Raw genomic sequence first — 16,627 nt, 5'->3', positions numbered from 1 at the left:
TATATAACTCCTCAAAATAAATGAGAATGGGTTAGAGATAACAATGAATGCCGAACACAGTGGCATTCCATGAGTGTGGAGCAAAATATTCAAAAGCAGTTTTACAAAGTTTTGAATAGGCCTGTGGCATCTCCAGCACTATCCAGTCTTGACTGCGTGTTTGAAGACTCTGTTTTCCAGACTATCTGCTTGATAATCTTGACATTTTGCATCAATCAATCAATCAAAATTTATTTATAAAGCGCTTTTTACAACAGCAGTTGTCACAAAGTGCTTTACAGAGACACCCGGCCTGCATGACATCCTTATATAAGAACAACAACCAGGATCTGGCCCTTCTAGATGTCAGTGACTCCCAGCCAACTGAAGCATATAACAGAGAGTAAGGAGAGAGAATATTTGCACCAGTGATGAACAGGAGTGGGTAGAGTACTGAAAATCTGTACTCAAGTAAAAGTACTGTTACTCGTCGTAAAATGTACTCAAGTAAAAGTTGAAGTACCACCTGAGAAAACGACTCAAGTAAGAGTAAAAGAGTACTTGGTCAAAAATAATACATATTTTGTTCAAGTCATTATAACGCCATAGTAACAACAAGGGAAAATTATTAAAGAAAGTACAAAGGCAAACTGCATTTTTAATGTTTGAATAGGCATTTGTTTTCCCATAGCACTGCAGAATAGAAAAACAAAATAAATTGCAAAAGTAATACTAATACTATTTGTATTATTAATCTGTGTTGCAAATAAGATTATTGCAAATTAAGGCCATAATACATGTCACTGGTAAAATAAATAAATATATATATACATCTTGTGTAGTAATGCTCAGTACATCTTGTCAATCAAATATTTGTTGTTAGTAAGTCAGGTCTTGGGTTGAATTACTGACTGCATTGCAACCAAGCCACCTGGTTAGCAGCAATTGCTTTCAACTAAAATCTAGCTAGCTAGATTGGCTGCTAACTAAATAATAAAGTTCAAGTTAAGCCCAATGAACCAATACAAATATACTAACAAGTTGTATTGTTATTAAATATTGTAGGTTAGCTAGAATATTACATTATCATTAGGATGTATTACATGTCGTTATACTGCACTTGTACTTGTTCAATGACATAAAAGTTTAATTAAAAAAAATTATAGGATTTAGCTGGCTAACTTTACTTTACCTCTGTGCTTGCAGAGCTATGATGATGAGTTAATCTGAAATACATCTCTTACCGTGGCCATGCCAGAAGGAACAGGGGATGCAGGCCAAGCTGGGTCAGAGATGCCAGTATCGGAGTCCAAAGCTCCATCACGTGCCTGCACTGAATGCAATGCTTACTGAGCCAACAAGTCTATGAATTATATTATCAACATGGGCCTCCAATGCATTTTCCAAAACCTTGACAACCCAAAGACCATGCAGAGACACCCTTTGTCGGCATCAGCTCTTCATTCTACACCATCATCCCAGAACTTCTATCAGACAAACTTTCAGAGCTGAACGTGTCCTGCTCCCCTTGTTAGTATGTAACTGAGATCCATCCTGACCAACTCCATACAACACATGAAGATGGGTAAGCACTTATTGCTCAGCTTTTGACACCTAAAGGATGTGTTGTCACCCCTGCTCTACTTGACACCAGCTCCTCCAACAACGCCAATCTGTCAAATTACTTATTTTGGTAAAGTCACACAACTCTGGTCAGTCTCATCCCTGATGGCGATGAGTCCATGTGTGAGGATGAGTCCATATACAGTGGAGAAGTCAACTTGATAGTGGGCTTGTGGACTCAAATTGACATGTGACTTAGGAAAAACCATGGAGGTGATAGGTGATTTCCAGAAAAGCCCCCCATCTCTTCACCTTCAGACTGATTATGGCTCATCTGTTGGTTTGACTGAATCATTTAAATTCCAAGTGACCTTCATTGCCTACAATTTATGATGTGGGAGGACATCATTCTAGCAATCAACAAGAAGTAGCAGCAGTCGCAAAAATTAACACCTCCCAGACAATCCAGATAAGGCTTCACGTATCACTTGTTGAGTTCATCCTAATATTGCTGGAACAAACTTTTTAATGGTAAAGTTACCATGACCTCTTTCCATCAGTATGGGCCAAACCTTTACCGGTAGCGATGCAAGTGCCGGTTCTTCCAGTCCACTATGTGGCGGTAATGTCCCATTGAAGTTGGATACTGACCGCCGAAAAACATCCATGAAGAAGAAGTTCTCATTGGCGTGACGTCGCCCTGTACTGAAAGGTGTGCTTCATGGCGGTGGCAGTTTCTGCGGTAAATAAATATAATAGGATTGTTTTTATATTATATTTCACCTCAATAGTCAAACGCTCATGGTTAAAATGGATTCCTGACCGTATTTTGCACAGCTCTTTGTGAATGCATGCAGTACTTTTCCTGTACTCATGTTAGCTACCTAATTCTGTTCAGTTGGCTGGCTAGTATGCTAGTGTTGTTAGCTAGTTTGAAAACCTAGCTAGCCTGAAACTGGTAACGTAGTTGGATAGCTAGCGTAGCACAGCCATCACTGGCACTAGAACATGTTTTTAAATGACACATTATTTGAGTAGTTCGCTAGCGAGATTGCAAGTCGTGTGATTTAAATCGTTATAATAACGCGTTAGGTGGTTATGAGCTATCCATGTTTCGACCGACTCGCATTTTTCGATTCGCTAGCTAGCTCTATATATAGTACCTTACGTTAGCTAGCACAGTCAAGTCACGGAACTGAGGAGGCGGTACTAACTACCTATTCAAGTCTGATGGATTTAGTTTGTCGTTTAGCCATGCCTGTCCACAGCTTGTCTTTACTTAGTTAGCTACCCACTTACAGAAACAACTCATTTATTAGATTGCACACTTCTGTGCTAAGAACACCAGCAGGGCCCCGTTTTTAAACTTCATTTCAAGAACCTCCAAATATGTTGATCTTTCCGTGGAGCTTCTATGGATGTACATTAATAAAAGTAATGTTCACCCTGTACTGGGTTACATGTCATGTATTTACAATATTCCTTAGGCTATGGGGTTCAATTGGCATCTAAAGAACTGTTTGTTATGTCCAAGGACTTAGGCTACAGTTCGTGTATCGTTGATAGAAATAGAAATAAATACCCCACTAACAGCATGGGTAAATAATTTTACATTATTAATACCACTAGTATTATTACCAGAAATAGATTGGATGAATCTATGGAGGTGTTAATACTGTTCTTGGTTACAATAATGTATCTCCTTGGGGCCATAGCATTAATTTCGTCCTTGCACTCATCTGACGTGTTGTTATTGTTGTGTCATCTTCAAATGTGCAGTTAGCCAAAAAACCTTATTCCTATTGTCCAGCGCCCTGCATATTTTCCAGCACCCTACTGTTAGTAATTGCTTCCGGTCGCTATTGAAAATGTGTGTTTTCTGCCAACCCCTTTAGTAATAAATAAATTAAATGGGGGGGTGTTTTATGATGGGACATGAAATGGGTGTCCTCATTCTTTATATCCTATAGCACGTCTTGTGTAAGTTTGGGTATTAACCCCACTGTCCTGACTAAAATTCAGATCTGGACGTTATATCATTATGGACACATTTTTTCCATTTGTGCAATTTGGCCTCTTTAACAACAAATATACAATCTGTAATGAATGTGCGCTTAATGTCTAATGTGGTTTAAAAATGTCCTGGAACAATTGTATGAAAAGCCAGCTTGAAACCTGTACATGGTTTTGAAGAAGAAAGCGCAACAGATTAGCACAAATCCCGTCAAGTGAAAATGCAGAAAACATGCATCATATATAATCAATGAAATAGAAAATCTATTATTGGAGAGGCAAAATTTGCTGTTGACACGTTGTCCTAGTCCAGGCGTGTTAGGCTGAAATTCCTGTGTTGCTGGTGTAAAGCGGCAAAATGTTCAACTTGCGTGGATTTGGCAATACTCAATGTGTAATTTTTTTGGACAAGGGTGCACATTATGGAAATTAGAGGCAGTGTAAATATTCTGGGTAAAACATTTTTTGTGCCTTATCAAGTGTCATGTTTGTAATTGCATTGTGTTCCTTCACCAAATAAATATTGAGGCTCAATTTTAGTATCAACGTTTTAAAACACCTGTCCAACGACAATAGGCCTGTTTTCCAAAGATATATTAAAAATCGCAGTAAGACTAAGATCGCTACAAAAATTGACTTTTTCTGCTGACCGCTGGGGGTTTGGAGATCTCCCTTGTTTCTTAAGTTATAGTGGATAGGGCCTATTTACATAAGTCTGTGAAATGTTTTTCACCTGTTTGATGTGAAGGAAATCCCCAGCAAAAAGCTGGTGCTAGATGAAGGTCTTGCCGCCATATTGTAAACCATTTATCTAATCCTAGGTGTGACTGAAGTCTGTATTATTTTTAGCTGTATCTGGGATGTGGTTCAGCTCAAGCAGACCACATAGCCTGGTGTGTGCCTACCATGGAACTCCATATGTCTTCCATTAAATTAGCTGTTTAATCAAAACCACAATATACATCTCCGTGGAGGTGAATTGCTACGAATGTGGTAGACTGTACCTCTGAATACATTTGTTGGATATTTCCTTGTACCAATTTTTGACCTACAGGTGTAGCTGCAAGGTATTCTGTAAGTGCTGAAATATATACCTTTTGATAAAAGTAGCATTTTACAGAATCTCTTTAGGAAGGATTCCGTCATTGCTTAGCAGATGTTTTCTAGTTTTGGCAGGGGGAGAATACGTAGCACGCAATTTTATACAGCAACACATCAGATTCCAGGATCCAAAGAAGAATCTGCAGTTTCACAGGACAAACATGGCAACAAGAAAAGTGTGTTTGGAGTGCGTTCCCTGTATTCATTTGTTTTGTAGTTGAGGTGACCCATATTCTTGGCGCACACTGTAGAGTAATTCACACTTTGTTGGGAAGATGGACAGAGTCCTACTAAAATAAGTGGCCAGCCTTCTTCTGTTGGAAGGTCATTGTATTTTATGTTAGCGGTATGTTTTGTTGACCTCCCCCCCAGACTACACAAAAAAAAGAGCATTGTGTCGTTTCGGCATCACAGCATAATGATTAACTCCTCCAAACAAGCTCAAAACAGGTTTGCTTTGTCCTTGCTTTGACCTGGGTCCTTTAAGATATATTTTCATTTTTAATTTGCTTTTGTTAAATCAGACCTTTAAGACACTTTTGTTATTCTAAAGCTTATACTTGGCTTCTGAGTGTATTTGAGTTTTCTCAGAAACTCTAATGGGTCAGGGGTGATCATAAACAGGCCAGTGTATTGGAAAGCTTTGCGTGCGTTCTGCACATCGCTAATTCAGCTGTGCCCCCCGCAGGCAGGCGAGGCTCTGATGATGGAGAATGGACAGAGCTCTGCCTCCAAGCTCGGCCTGCCGCCTCTCACCCCTGAGCAGCAGGAGGCCCTACAGAAGGTAAGGCCCACTGAAAATGGGACATTCCTGAGATTGTCACTGAAGCGATAGACCGTCTCTGCAGGCCTGGTGAACTACCAGGCAGCAGTAGGCTTTCTTTCTCCCCGAAGGACTGGATCAGTCCCCGAATACATATTTTTGGTTCATCGAATAGGACAGAAATAGAGACGTGGAGAGTTGTTGTGCTGAAATGACAGTGGGTTGTTTGAAAATGCAGGAAATTAGCTATAACATAGACAATGACAAACGTTTTGGGCATGTAAACAAATATGTGCCTGACTCTTTTACATTTTGATGTCTAATTTATATATGGTATACCAGCCTACCCGCCTTTATGCCGAATGTTTTGCAACATTTTCAGGTGAAATGAAGGCAGTGTCGTTGAGAGTCAGAAATGTATCTTGATTAACCCCCGAGATGCTCAATCCAAACATGAATGAATAACTCCACCCTTGCATTTTAGATGACTAGCATGCCTGAAAAACACGAAACTAACTCCTTGCTCTCATGCATACAATTTATGATGATAAATCTACATTTTGTACAATTTGTTTGCATTTTATATCCAAAAGAGATTAAAACATGTTGCAGCAGGAACCAAACAGACCACTGACCGAAAGAGGTTTCTTTTGTAACGCAGGGATCTGGAATACAAGTCTGTTACAGCATAATAAATAGCATAACCGAGTTATCATTGTGTTATTCACTGAACTGAAAGTAGATGTAAGTCTGTACATATTCCCATTATACCATAACATCCCTTCACATTTCTCGCCGTTAGGTAGAATTCTTTACAGCCTCCCGGTGAAACGTATTTACCGTTTGCATGACAACCATGGCCTCCGTGGCCACGTGTGAAGTGAAAAATGTCCATCTCTCCCCTTTTCCACCATTTAACCTGTAGGCCAAGAAGTATGCCATGGAGCAGAGCATCAAGAGTGTGCTGGTCAAACAGACCCTTGCCCATCAACAACAGCAGCTCACTAACTTGCAGGTACGGAGAACATGAGTACCCCAACCTCGTCTGTGAGGTGACGGCGTCGTTCAACAAGCCTCCTCTCTCGTACAGTGCTGAGGAAGGATGTGAACCTTTGCCTAGTTTTCAGATGTTGTCAGTGCATGTTTTATGTGGTCATATTAAGCTAATTTAAATAATTGTAACTGTAAAGGTTCGTATTCGGCGTCTCCTGTCATTTGTACAGGCTTAAGGGAGCTATCGAGGTCTAGTCTTAATTCTAGGCTCCGCAAATGTCTTTGGAGTGTGCTGTTGGTGTCTGTAAACATGCGGACTAAAGAGGTGTTAATGAAAGTCAAGTCATTTGTTAGAGAGAACTTGGAAACATTAAATCTTTGAGATATTTGTTTACATTGCTATTTTTGGTTATTGGTGAGACAGCTTAATCTTAAGTCATTCGTGTGAATGGTTAAGTGTGTCCAATCTTTGACTGGTACTGTATATAAGTAATAAACTTAGAGAATTATGTATTTTACTGAATATCATATGTGGCGATTAAATTCTGGACAGTTGTGTAGTGGAGCAAACAGAAGGTAGGAGGAGGGTTCATAGTTCATTAATTTGTTTTCATTCAAAGTGGTTTACATTATGAGCCAGTTTCTTTCAAAGCTAATTTTTGGGATGCTGTTAAACAGCAGGGCCTTTTTTTGGTAACACTCCTAGATTACTTAAATGATCCTCTTTTTTTCTGTTAGATGGCATCCCTGACAATGGGCTTTGGAGATCCACTCTCACCATTACAGTCGGTAAGCTTTACATACATACATATAAATATTAAACCCTGCTTTATGTCTTCATATTTTTTCTTGCTTGTCAATTGAGTGGAATCCAATGCAATGCAATGTCAAAAACACAAGCAGTTACACCTCGGACTTGATGCATGTGTTTGGTCAGTATTTGTGTTTGTCATTACAGCGGAACAGCAGGTCAGTGCTTTGTTCAAGCACAGTTCTGTCCTTTTGTAGGTAGCGGCTCAGAGGCAGCGGGCATTAGCCATCATGTGCAGAGTGTATGTGGGCTCCATTTACTACGAGCTGGGAGAGGACACTGTTCGGCAGGCCTTTGCCCCATTCGGCCCAATCAAGAGCATCGATATGTCCTGGGACTCGGTTACTATGAAACACAAGGTCAGAGTTCACAACAGACACAGACAATTTTGTTTGTTTTATTAAGGATTTCCCAAACCCCTCCTTAAGCACCTTTTTTTTTTTTAGTTTGTCATGATTTTAAAATGGCACACCTGATTGAATTAACTCATCATGAATCCTTTGACTAACCGAATCCAGGGTGCCATGGCCGAAAAAATACTTTAAACGTCTAGCTCAGAGAAAGGGTTGTGATATCCTGAGAGCCTCCCGTTCTTGTTTCTTTTCACTGAACTCACCATCTTGAGTTAGCGACCACGTCACTGCATGTTCTCCATTTCCACCCACACATTGTCACGTTTCCTTTTGTATTCCCTCACAATGTTTTACAAATGTATCGACCAGTATCATTGTCGCCATCAGTGCTGTGCAGCACTCATCCCTCAATCGACCTGTCTAGGTCGTGGAACTCATTACATTATGTTGTCTGCTTCCGCACAAGACAATGAAAATACTGAAACGATTGGGTTCTCACATGACCCTTTGACGCTGATTCGATTAGGAGATTTCTGCATTTGTGAGAAAATGAAATCTGTCACCTGTAACAAGAATGTGAAAGTGTTTGGTCTGCATGGTCACTCGGAATGACCCACTCGGAATGACCCTCAAAACCAACTTTATTCACTAAAGCCTTTATGCCCTCCGGACTTAACAAAGGCAGTGTGTCACATCTAGACCTCCTTGACTCCAGGTGCTGTAAAAACAATTAGCAGTCATTGTGTTCTGGGAATATGAAGGTAAACATTAAACCTGGCCGCTTTAATACGCAAATATTTAACAGCATATGCGTTAAAATACGCTTTCATTAAAGATAACAGTGTAGGCAACCATGTAGCCAATGAATCCATTCTAATGTAATGAATTAAAACAGCTGTATCAGTTTGTGTAATACTTCTGGATGTCACACAGATCTACATTATTACACATCTACGCGTTAAAACCGACTGAAGGGAGTGGATGCTGACTGATTATCAGCAGATGTCAGTAAACAGCAATGTATTGTTCAGGCTCTTATTTTAACATTTTAAGTTCTTGATGCAGCATTCGCACTCCAGTTGTTGAGGAGACACTGGCCCCCCTGTGCAGATCGAACGTGCCACCCCGTCATAGTCATCAACCTGACCTGCAATTTCATTGTGAAAGTATCCACAAAGTGCAGCCAAGCCCAACACGTTCATTTTCATTGTAGTCCTAGCTTGTGTTTTTTCATAGCGTACAGCAGTCGTTGCCCAACCAGGTGAATTCCATTAGCAAAGATCCATCTTCCTTATTCAAGTTGAGGCAAGTTGTTTTCTGCCGTCTTTCAGGGCTTTGCGTTTGTGGAGTATGAGGTCCCTGAAGCTGCCCAGCTGGCCCTCGAGCAGATGAACTCAGTTATGCTGGGAGGCAGAAACATCAAGGTGAGCTCTGCGCTCCGCTTTGAAGAGTGCCCCGAGTTTTGTCCCTAGTTTCCGGGACAGCGCACGCCTTAATACAAATGAAACGTTGTAGGTCGGACGGCCGAGCAACATCGGACAGGCCCAGCCAATCATCGATCAGCTGGCGGAGGAGGCGCGCGCCTTCAATCGAATTTACGTGGCGTCTGTACACCCCGACCTCTCGGACGAGGACATCAAGAGTGTGTTCGAGGCTTTCGGCCGGATCAAGTCCTGCACCCTGGCGAGGGACCCCACCACGGGAAAACACAAGAGCTACGGCTTCATTGGTGAGGAAGGACGTTCAACAGTATCTCCAGATCACGTCACAGTGTTTTGCAAGCGGTGCCAGACAGAAAACGTACTATACGTGCATGGTTTGACGAGCTATCTCTATTTGACGACAGTGTGCAGGTCTGCACTGCTCTTACCTCCGTGTGATTGGCTGCGGTGCATCGTGCAGGTCTCCTGCTTCCTGGTTTGTCCCTGTGTTGCTTAGGACTCGCAAACTGACAAATGAAAAGATTCTGTCAAGTTAACCGAAATATTTTGTGTGTGTTTAGATTTTAGGGCTTTCGATTTAATACTTGTGGCAGGCAAAACTGCACTCCTGTTGCAATCTTCTTGAATCAGTCTGCGAAAATGTAAACATGGTCACCTGGAAGTTGACTTTGAGATAGTTCCAGTACTGTAACAAATATATTCCAGAAGCTGTGCTTACCCACAATGCTAACTCAACACTGAATGTCCCAGTGACCCCCTTTCAGTTGTTTTACTAGCTATGTACTTCACTGCTTGATCATAATTTGTCATGATCAAGTCATGACAAATTATGAATGCATACTCTTTGGCAGGCAAGCAGACATGTCTGTTCATGGATTGCATATTGCACTGTTTTGTGGTTGTCCAACTCAGTGAATGCTGATGATTTGGTTTTAAAGTGCATGACACGATGCCTTCTTCCCTTCCCACCAGGTTTGCCCGCTGAATATGAGCAAGCAATCTCTAGTTTCATTAGCTGAACTGACTAAATCATGTCGATTTACTTAATTCCAGAGGAGGCCGCAGAATTGTGTCTGCATTAACACATTTGGGATTGCTGTTAGGCATATCGATGTTAATGATACTTCACCCTTGTATCCAGATATCTCTACCTAGATGTTGGTTTTGTCCCTGTTTCTTAAATAGCTTTACCATGAGGGATTGTAGGCTTTATCTTTAACCAACCCCTTAATGATGCAGTTGTCATGCCTGGGTGATATTCAGGTAATTATGATAATGTTCGTGCCAATAAATATCCTGCGTGCCTGAGAAACGCGCCTCACGGACGGGACCGGCGATGCGTGTCTAACCTCCCGTTTCCCCTCTGCCTTCCGGTAGAGTACGACAAGGCTCAGTCCTCCCAGGATGCCGTTTCCTCCATGAATCTCTTTGACCTAGGGGGTCAGTACCTGCGCGTGGGCAAGGCGGTCACCCCCCCCATGCCCCTGCTCACCCCGACTGCCCCGGGAGGACTCCCCCCAGCCGCTGCCGTGGCGGCCGCCGCTGCCACAGCCAAAATCACTGCCCAGGTAAATACGCCTCCCGTGCCCTTGTTTCCGCCTGCCGGGGACGTCGTTGGGAACGGTCGTTGGGAACGGTCGTTGGGGACGGTCGTTGGGGAGTTTTAATTGGCTGCAGGGATTTCGTTCAGGTGGCTTGCGCTTGGAGCGGAAAGCCAAACGTGTCTCTGTATTATTAACAGGAATTTTGCACACCTGTTTGTTAGTTGTAGCTCATCCCGCCCGACTGTTCTGGATTGTCTGACTGCTGCTGCAATATGTCTCCCTCGTTTGGTCCACCTGGCAGCCTCCTTAGCCTAGTGTTTCATCAGAATCCTCTTTCTCATTAACTTTCATTCTAGCCTTTTTTCTAGCCTCGGGCTCCACAGAGCACATCATTAAGTATGTATTTTTAAAGCAAGCATTAAACAAATATTGACATTGTAATGTTAAGCCGTGTGGTGGTTGGAGCCACGATAATATGTTGTTCACTGTTGCCACGGCCAGGACATGATTAGCACTGTCACACCTTTTTAATGTAACCCATGAAACCAAAGCATCAAGTGGCTGTGTTTTTCATATCGCAGACAGTAGCTTTGAGCGCGAGCAAGGCCACAAGACCGCCTCGAATGCCTCAGTGTTCCAGGACTGGGAGTATCCCGTGTCCTTGGCTGGTATTCTTAGTGTTTACTGTCCTGAAGGTCGCTGTTGTAGTCCAGGTGGGGTTCCTTGATGACTGGCTTTGTTCTTCCAGGAGGCGGTCGGGGCATCGGTGCTGGGGGCACTGGCTGGGCCTGCCCTCCTCTCCCAACAGTTAGGGGGCCTGCCCCAAGCCGTCATGGCCGCTCAGGCCCCGGGAGTCATCACAGGTAAGCCGACCAGCCAACCCCCCCACCCCCCTCCCTGACTGCACCCCCTCCCTCACACAGACACACACACATTTGTTTAATGGGAAGTGTACGAACCCTCCATGGTGGGCAGGCTACTGTAAGTATACTGTTTTAAAGCTCCTTGAAGTTGAATTTTGAATATTCTTTCTACTAATGACCTTCACCATGCCTTCACAGCTGGAATAGATTTGGACAAGTTGTTAATAAAGATCAACTCCTTATGATTGTGGACAGTGAAGCAAACATTTAGATTTTGACTCTATAAGCCAGCATTTAGAATTTGAAGGTTTCATGTGACCAGTACAAATTGTAGCCATTTATTTAGGGATAAATGTTTTACAGTTTAGGAATGGGAGGACATAATGGTGAATACATAAAGGTGAATACATAAAGGTGAATTATGTGTTGTGTGATTTTGGAGTCACTTTTATTTAAACTATGGAGGTGTTTCTGAATGCTTCTACATTAATGTACATGTGCTTAATTATGAGTAACGCATTATCATGCGCGTAATTAGGAGTAAGGAGGAGTGTTCCGCCAAATGTTATTTAAGAAACATTAAACATAAAAAAAAATCTTTGAATTAATATATATGTAGCCAAATTTAAATATATGTATAAATGCATTTATTAATATAGTCAACATTGTACATTTTTCTGGTTCACCTTTCTGTTTGACAGCAGGCTTCAGTCTGGCCTTTCTGTGTGTTAGAAATAAGCCAGAAAATGGCTGTTCAAAACATTAAAAAGGCATGGTGTTAAGGCAAAATCCCCAGTGGCCAAATGTAGTGCTATAAGTAATACTGTCCTCTGAGTAGTTGAATGTGAATCAGTTGGAAATGCCCTCATTGGCAGACATAGTCTCAAACCGGTTCGGCGAGGAGGAAGGCCACACTTTTGCATTGATAGAAGAATAACTAATGGACACAGAGATCAGACTCCTATGACCCAGATAGCCCAGGGGTGCTTTTGTGGACTGAGTTGAAATTGGGATGTGTGATGATTGGAGGAGCAGGTGGCGGTCATGGCAGCTTTCACCCAAACCTTGTTGCATTCATTTAGAAAATAATTGTCACTTTTGTATCTCGTCTGCCCCACCATTGAATGATGTGCCTCCTTCCTGTGTTTGCTCACGGGGGAACTATTGGCATGCCTTTCACTGCATGGGCTATCCAGAGTGAGTGCGTTTGTGTATGAAAATGATGCCAGGTGCCCAGGTAAGTGCAGGATCGGCCAGTTGTGGGGTCGTTGGGTATGAATTGGACAAATGCAAGTACTGGCAACAGACAAGTCATTGTGAATCATGTCATGCAGTTGTTTAACTGGCATTTTCTGAAACATCTTGGTGAGTTTTTGTAGGAATACTGGCAGTGGGCTGTTCAGTGTAACCAGTGTTTTGGGACCAAATTTCAATGCGAAACAACACTGTGTTTTACTTACAACCATTTTGTAAAACAATTTTTTCATTACATTATTTGCATTTCTCTCAAAGTAATTATCAGTTGGCATCTCAAATTGCCTTTCTTATGTTTAAACTTCACTGAGTACAGAGGAACAGTTGTATGGACTGACAAAGGACCTGAAAATAACCCTTTGTGATGCCACCTGTTAAATACGCTATAATGTTATATGGCTGGAACCGAAACGAGATGATGAAGAAAAACAGGTAGCATACATAAACTCTTTTTCCACGTTTTGTCTGAAGTGGAATTGCCTCTGTACATTTTCCAGGCTGCTGTTGTCTCCTGCAGTGTGATAGTTGTACAAAGCTTGTCGCAGGACCACTCCACTAATAGATTCTCTTTTATTGTCTCTTCTCTCCTTGTCTCTCTCTCTCTCTCTTTTTTCTCTCTCCTTTCTTCCCCTCCCTCTCTTGACTCCACAATCACCGACAGTGGCCACTTAATCCCTCCCCTTTGCTGCACACTGACCAACCAAGTGTGAAGAGGACTGTTTCTAGCCCCTCCCCTCATAAACATAGCCCCTCATTCCTATTGGCCAGTGAGTCTAAGATCCTGTGTGTTTTGTGGAGTTGACTTTTGGTATGCATCAACATGACCATTAAGAAGCTACAACCAGGGTGGTTAGGGGTGGGTGGTGGGTTTGTCTGAAAACATTTTTTTTAATAGTAAGGAGTGTTTAGTTTGCATCCAATGCCTCCCCTCTCCCCCTCTCCTTCAATGATTAAAGGTCTAGAAAAATCCACATTTATCAGGAATAGTTCATAGAGCTTTAGAAGGGGGTTGGAAAGCTTTCCTACAGAGCTTCTTTGCCATCAAACTTTTGCCAACCCCAAACATCACATGGAAATGTTCCTTATGCAACATACATTTTGTCATCCCAGTCTCAGCCTGCTACACACAACACTCCAGTGACCAAAACTGCTAGCTCCAGTTCGATAGCGCCTTTGTACTTGAAAGGGAGCTGTGGTGTCACATTGAAACATTGCTAAACAGGAGCACAGAACCCAGCCAGTTATCTTGGGAAAAGCCCCTGAGGGAATTTTCCCCTCATTGCCACTGGCTTGGGGAGGCTCCTCTGTTAGCTGTCCAACCTTGGGGGGGGTTTGACCTTTTTGTCCTGCCTCCTTCCGTTCTCTTTTGCAGGGGTGACCCCGGTGCGGCCCGCTCTGCCCGTGATACCTCAGGTGGGCCTGGTCAACCCTGTGCTGGCCTCGCCGCCGGTGCTGGCCGTCGCTCAAGTGGTGGCCCAGGAGGCCAAGAAGAAGGAGGCGAAGGAGGACGAGGAGGCAGCCCTGCAGGATGGGACGGGTCAGGAGCCGCTGAGCGAGCAGGAGCACATGAGCATCTCCGGGAGCAGCGCCAGGCATATGGTCATGCAGAAGCTGCTCCGCAAACAGGAGGTGGGTTTAAACCGTCCTCGTTTTGTTGTTTTCCGGGTGAGTCAGCGGGGACCCGGGTGACGTTTCTCCGGGTGTACGTTTCTCCGGGTGTACGTTTCTCCGGGTGTACGTTTCTCCGGGTGTACGTTTCTCCGGGTGTACGTTTCTCCGGGTGTACGTTTCTCCGGGTGTACGTTTCTCCGGTGGACGTTTCTCCGGGTGGACGTTTCTCCTCGCCATCACCGCTGTCAGTGGCCGGACAACATCTGTGTTTTAATCGCTCCCCCTTCCCTGTGTGCCCAGTCGACGGTGATGGTGCTGCGGAACATGGTGGGCCCGGAGGACATCGACGACGACCTGGAGGGTGAGGTGACGGAGGAATGTGGGAAGTTTGGCGCTGTCAACCGTGTCATCATCTACCAGGAGAAGCAGGGTGAGGAGGAGGACGCGGAGGTAATTGTCAAGATCTTTGTGGAGTTCTCCATGGCGGCGGAGATGAACAAGGCCATCCAGGCACTCAATAATCGCTGGTTTGGAGGTCGCAAGGTCATTGCTGAGGTGTACGACCAGGAGCGATTTGACAACAGCGACCTGTCTGCATAAGAAGGTCTGACCTTTCTGAAAACTCTCTACTACTACCACCACAAAAACCTCCGGTTTCTCTCTCTTACACACACACACACACACACACACACAGCTGCCACGCATTACTGTAGGTGATGCAGGCTTCTTTTTAACCTGTAATTATTATTTTTTTTATCAATGTTGATATTAATATTATTAATGCTCTTGTTTGGGGGGGGGGGGCAGACAAAGCAACGAGATGCTCATGGATTTTTTTTTATTATTACTGTGGCCTACTGTGAAGGACTGGATATTTGGTTTTGTATTGTTTTCAGTAAATTCTCATCCTCTCCCTGATTGTAGTTTTATTTCGGTTACACCTTTTTTGATTGTTAAGTCCATTCTGCAAAGGAATCTCTTGTTATATAGCTCTTGGTATCAGTTGCCCAAAACAATAAATTCCTCATGAATAAAGTGGTCTGATATTTTCATTGTTGATATTAAACAGAAGTGAGATTGTATACACAAAGGATAGCATTGACGGCTCTGAAAATTGTTATTGCGTTCAACCCCTGGATGTTTTGTACACTTATTTATGGCAATGGATGATTGTTGTGGTTATGTCATTGTTATCAGCCTGATCCTACTCAAAATATCATGAATCTAATCTTCAACTGAGTGAGAATTGTTATAAGAAAAGATTGTGTCATCAAGAAATAATTATTCAGAATTATTAGCACACCTAGAAAGTATTGTGAACAAATTCGAATTCTTGAACATTCCAATTAATATTTTACTGTTTAAAGTTCATCTGATGCAACGGGAACACTTAAGTGGGCATCCATCTTGTCCCTTTAAACTTAGTTATAAAAATGATTTAATTTTGGGGTCATCAAGTCTCCAAAACTACGATTAGATGCCACTTTCCTGCCTACAAGTTGAAAGGGTTGCCAGAAGAAAGCTGCAGTCACCAAACGTAAGCGAGTTTGTAATATGTCACTGGAAATTTGGAGCCAGTTTGTACAGTCTGGAAATGTTGCTTTTTAGCAACAATCACAAGAGGTGGGTTTTCCATAAAAAGAGGCGTGGTCATGCAGGAAAGAACCTATTCCCCAAAGTGAAGTGGTTCTGTGATGTGTTGGGCCTATTTGACCTGGGAACCTTGTTTGTATACATTGCAAAATGGACCCCTGAAAGTCAACCACCCTCTCCAGTTTTGTCTGAGTCCCAAGAATATTTGGGATTGCATCAGGCCACCAACTGGTTGAACTCAGACTAGAGTGATTTTATCTGCCAACGTGTGAAACTTGACATGCATACATTGTTGGATGTACAGTTATTGGTGTAGTGAGTAGAGGATGTGAGCAGTGCCCATTTTAGGCATAAGCGACATCAGCTAGGGGTCCCCAAAAGGCTAGAACCAGCACTGGATGTGAGGGCATGCATCTTTGCTGGACTAAATTCTGAGGGATTTAAATTCTGGTATGTGCATAATTGTCCGGAAGTCCGCTGACAAATGGAGCTAGACCTATTCATAGAGTTAGTCTCGTTCTGGGATGATGTCAAAGCTGCGCTAAAGTCTACAAACAGTTTCCTTGCGTGTCTTTGGGTTGTTGTAGTGGAGGCCCATGTTAACAGCTTTGTATTCATACTGCTCTGGATATAGGGAAGTGTCAGTGATGCGTTTGAGATAGGACAGAAATAGGTGGTCAAACATTTTTATTGATGACAGGTGAGTGCAGAACACCTGTTGTTTGGGGACTGAAGCAATAACGG

At 42.9% G+C, this 16,627-nt stretch overlaps 1 protein-coding gene across 2 annotated transcripts; it reads left to right on the top strand.

The window, feature by feature from the left end:
• Positions 1 to 2,182: 2,182 nt before the first annotated feature.
• On the top strand, positions 2,183 to 15,325 carry puf60a (poly-U binding splicing factor a). Of its 2 annotated transcripts, XM_010893297.4 has the most exons (11): positions 2,183 to 2,284; positions 5,345 to 5,440; positions 6,345 to 6,434; positions 7,151 to 7,201; positions 7,421 to 7,582; positions 8,908 to 9,000; positions 9,092 to 9,305; positions 10,396 to 10,586; positions 11,311 to 11,425; positions 14,052 to 14,308; positions 14,591 to 15,325. In XM_010893297.4, the coding sequence occupies exons 1-11, from the start codon at positions 2,264 to 2,266 to the stop codon at positions 14,888 to 14,890; spliced, it is 1,590 nt and encodes a 529-aa protein (XP_010891599.1). In that variant the 5' UTR covers positions 2,183 to 2,263; the 3' UTR covers positions 14,891 to 15,325. The 2 variants fall into 2 exon arrangements, with proteins under 2 accessions (XP_010891599.1, XP_019901119.1); XM_020045560.2 differs by lacking the exons at positions 2,183 to 2,284; positions 5,345 to 5,440; positions 6,345 to 6,434 and having other exon boundaries at positions 7,371 to 7,582.
• Positions 15,326 to 16,627: the final 1,302 nt, after the last annotated feature.

This window comes from Esox lucius, chromosome 3, assembly GCF_011004845.1.
Source record: "Esox lucius isolate fEsoLuc1 chromosome 3, fEsoLuc1.pri, whole genome shotgun sequence".
Lineage (NCBI taxonomy): Eukaryota > Metazoa > Chordata > Actinopteri > Esociformes > Esocidae > Esox > Esox lucius.
The sequence above is the reverse complement of the archived record's forward strand: the minus strand, read 5'-3'. Positions and strand labels throughout refer to the sequence as shown.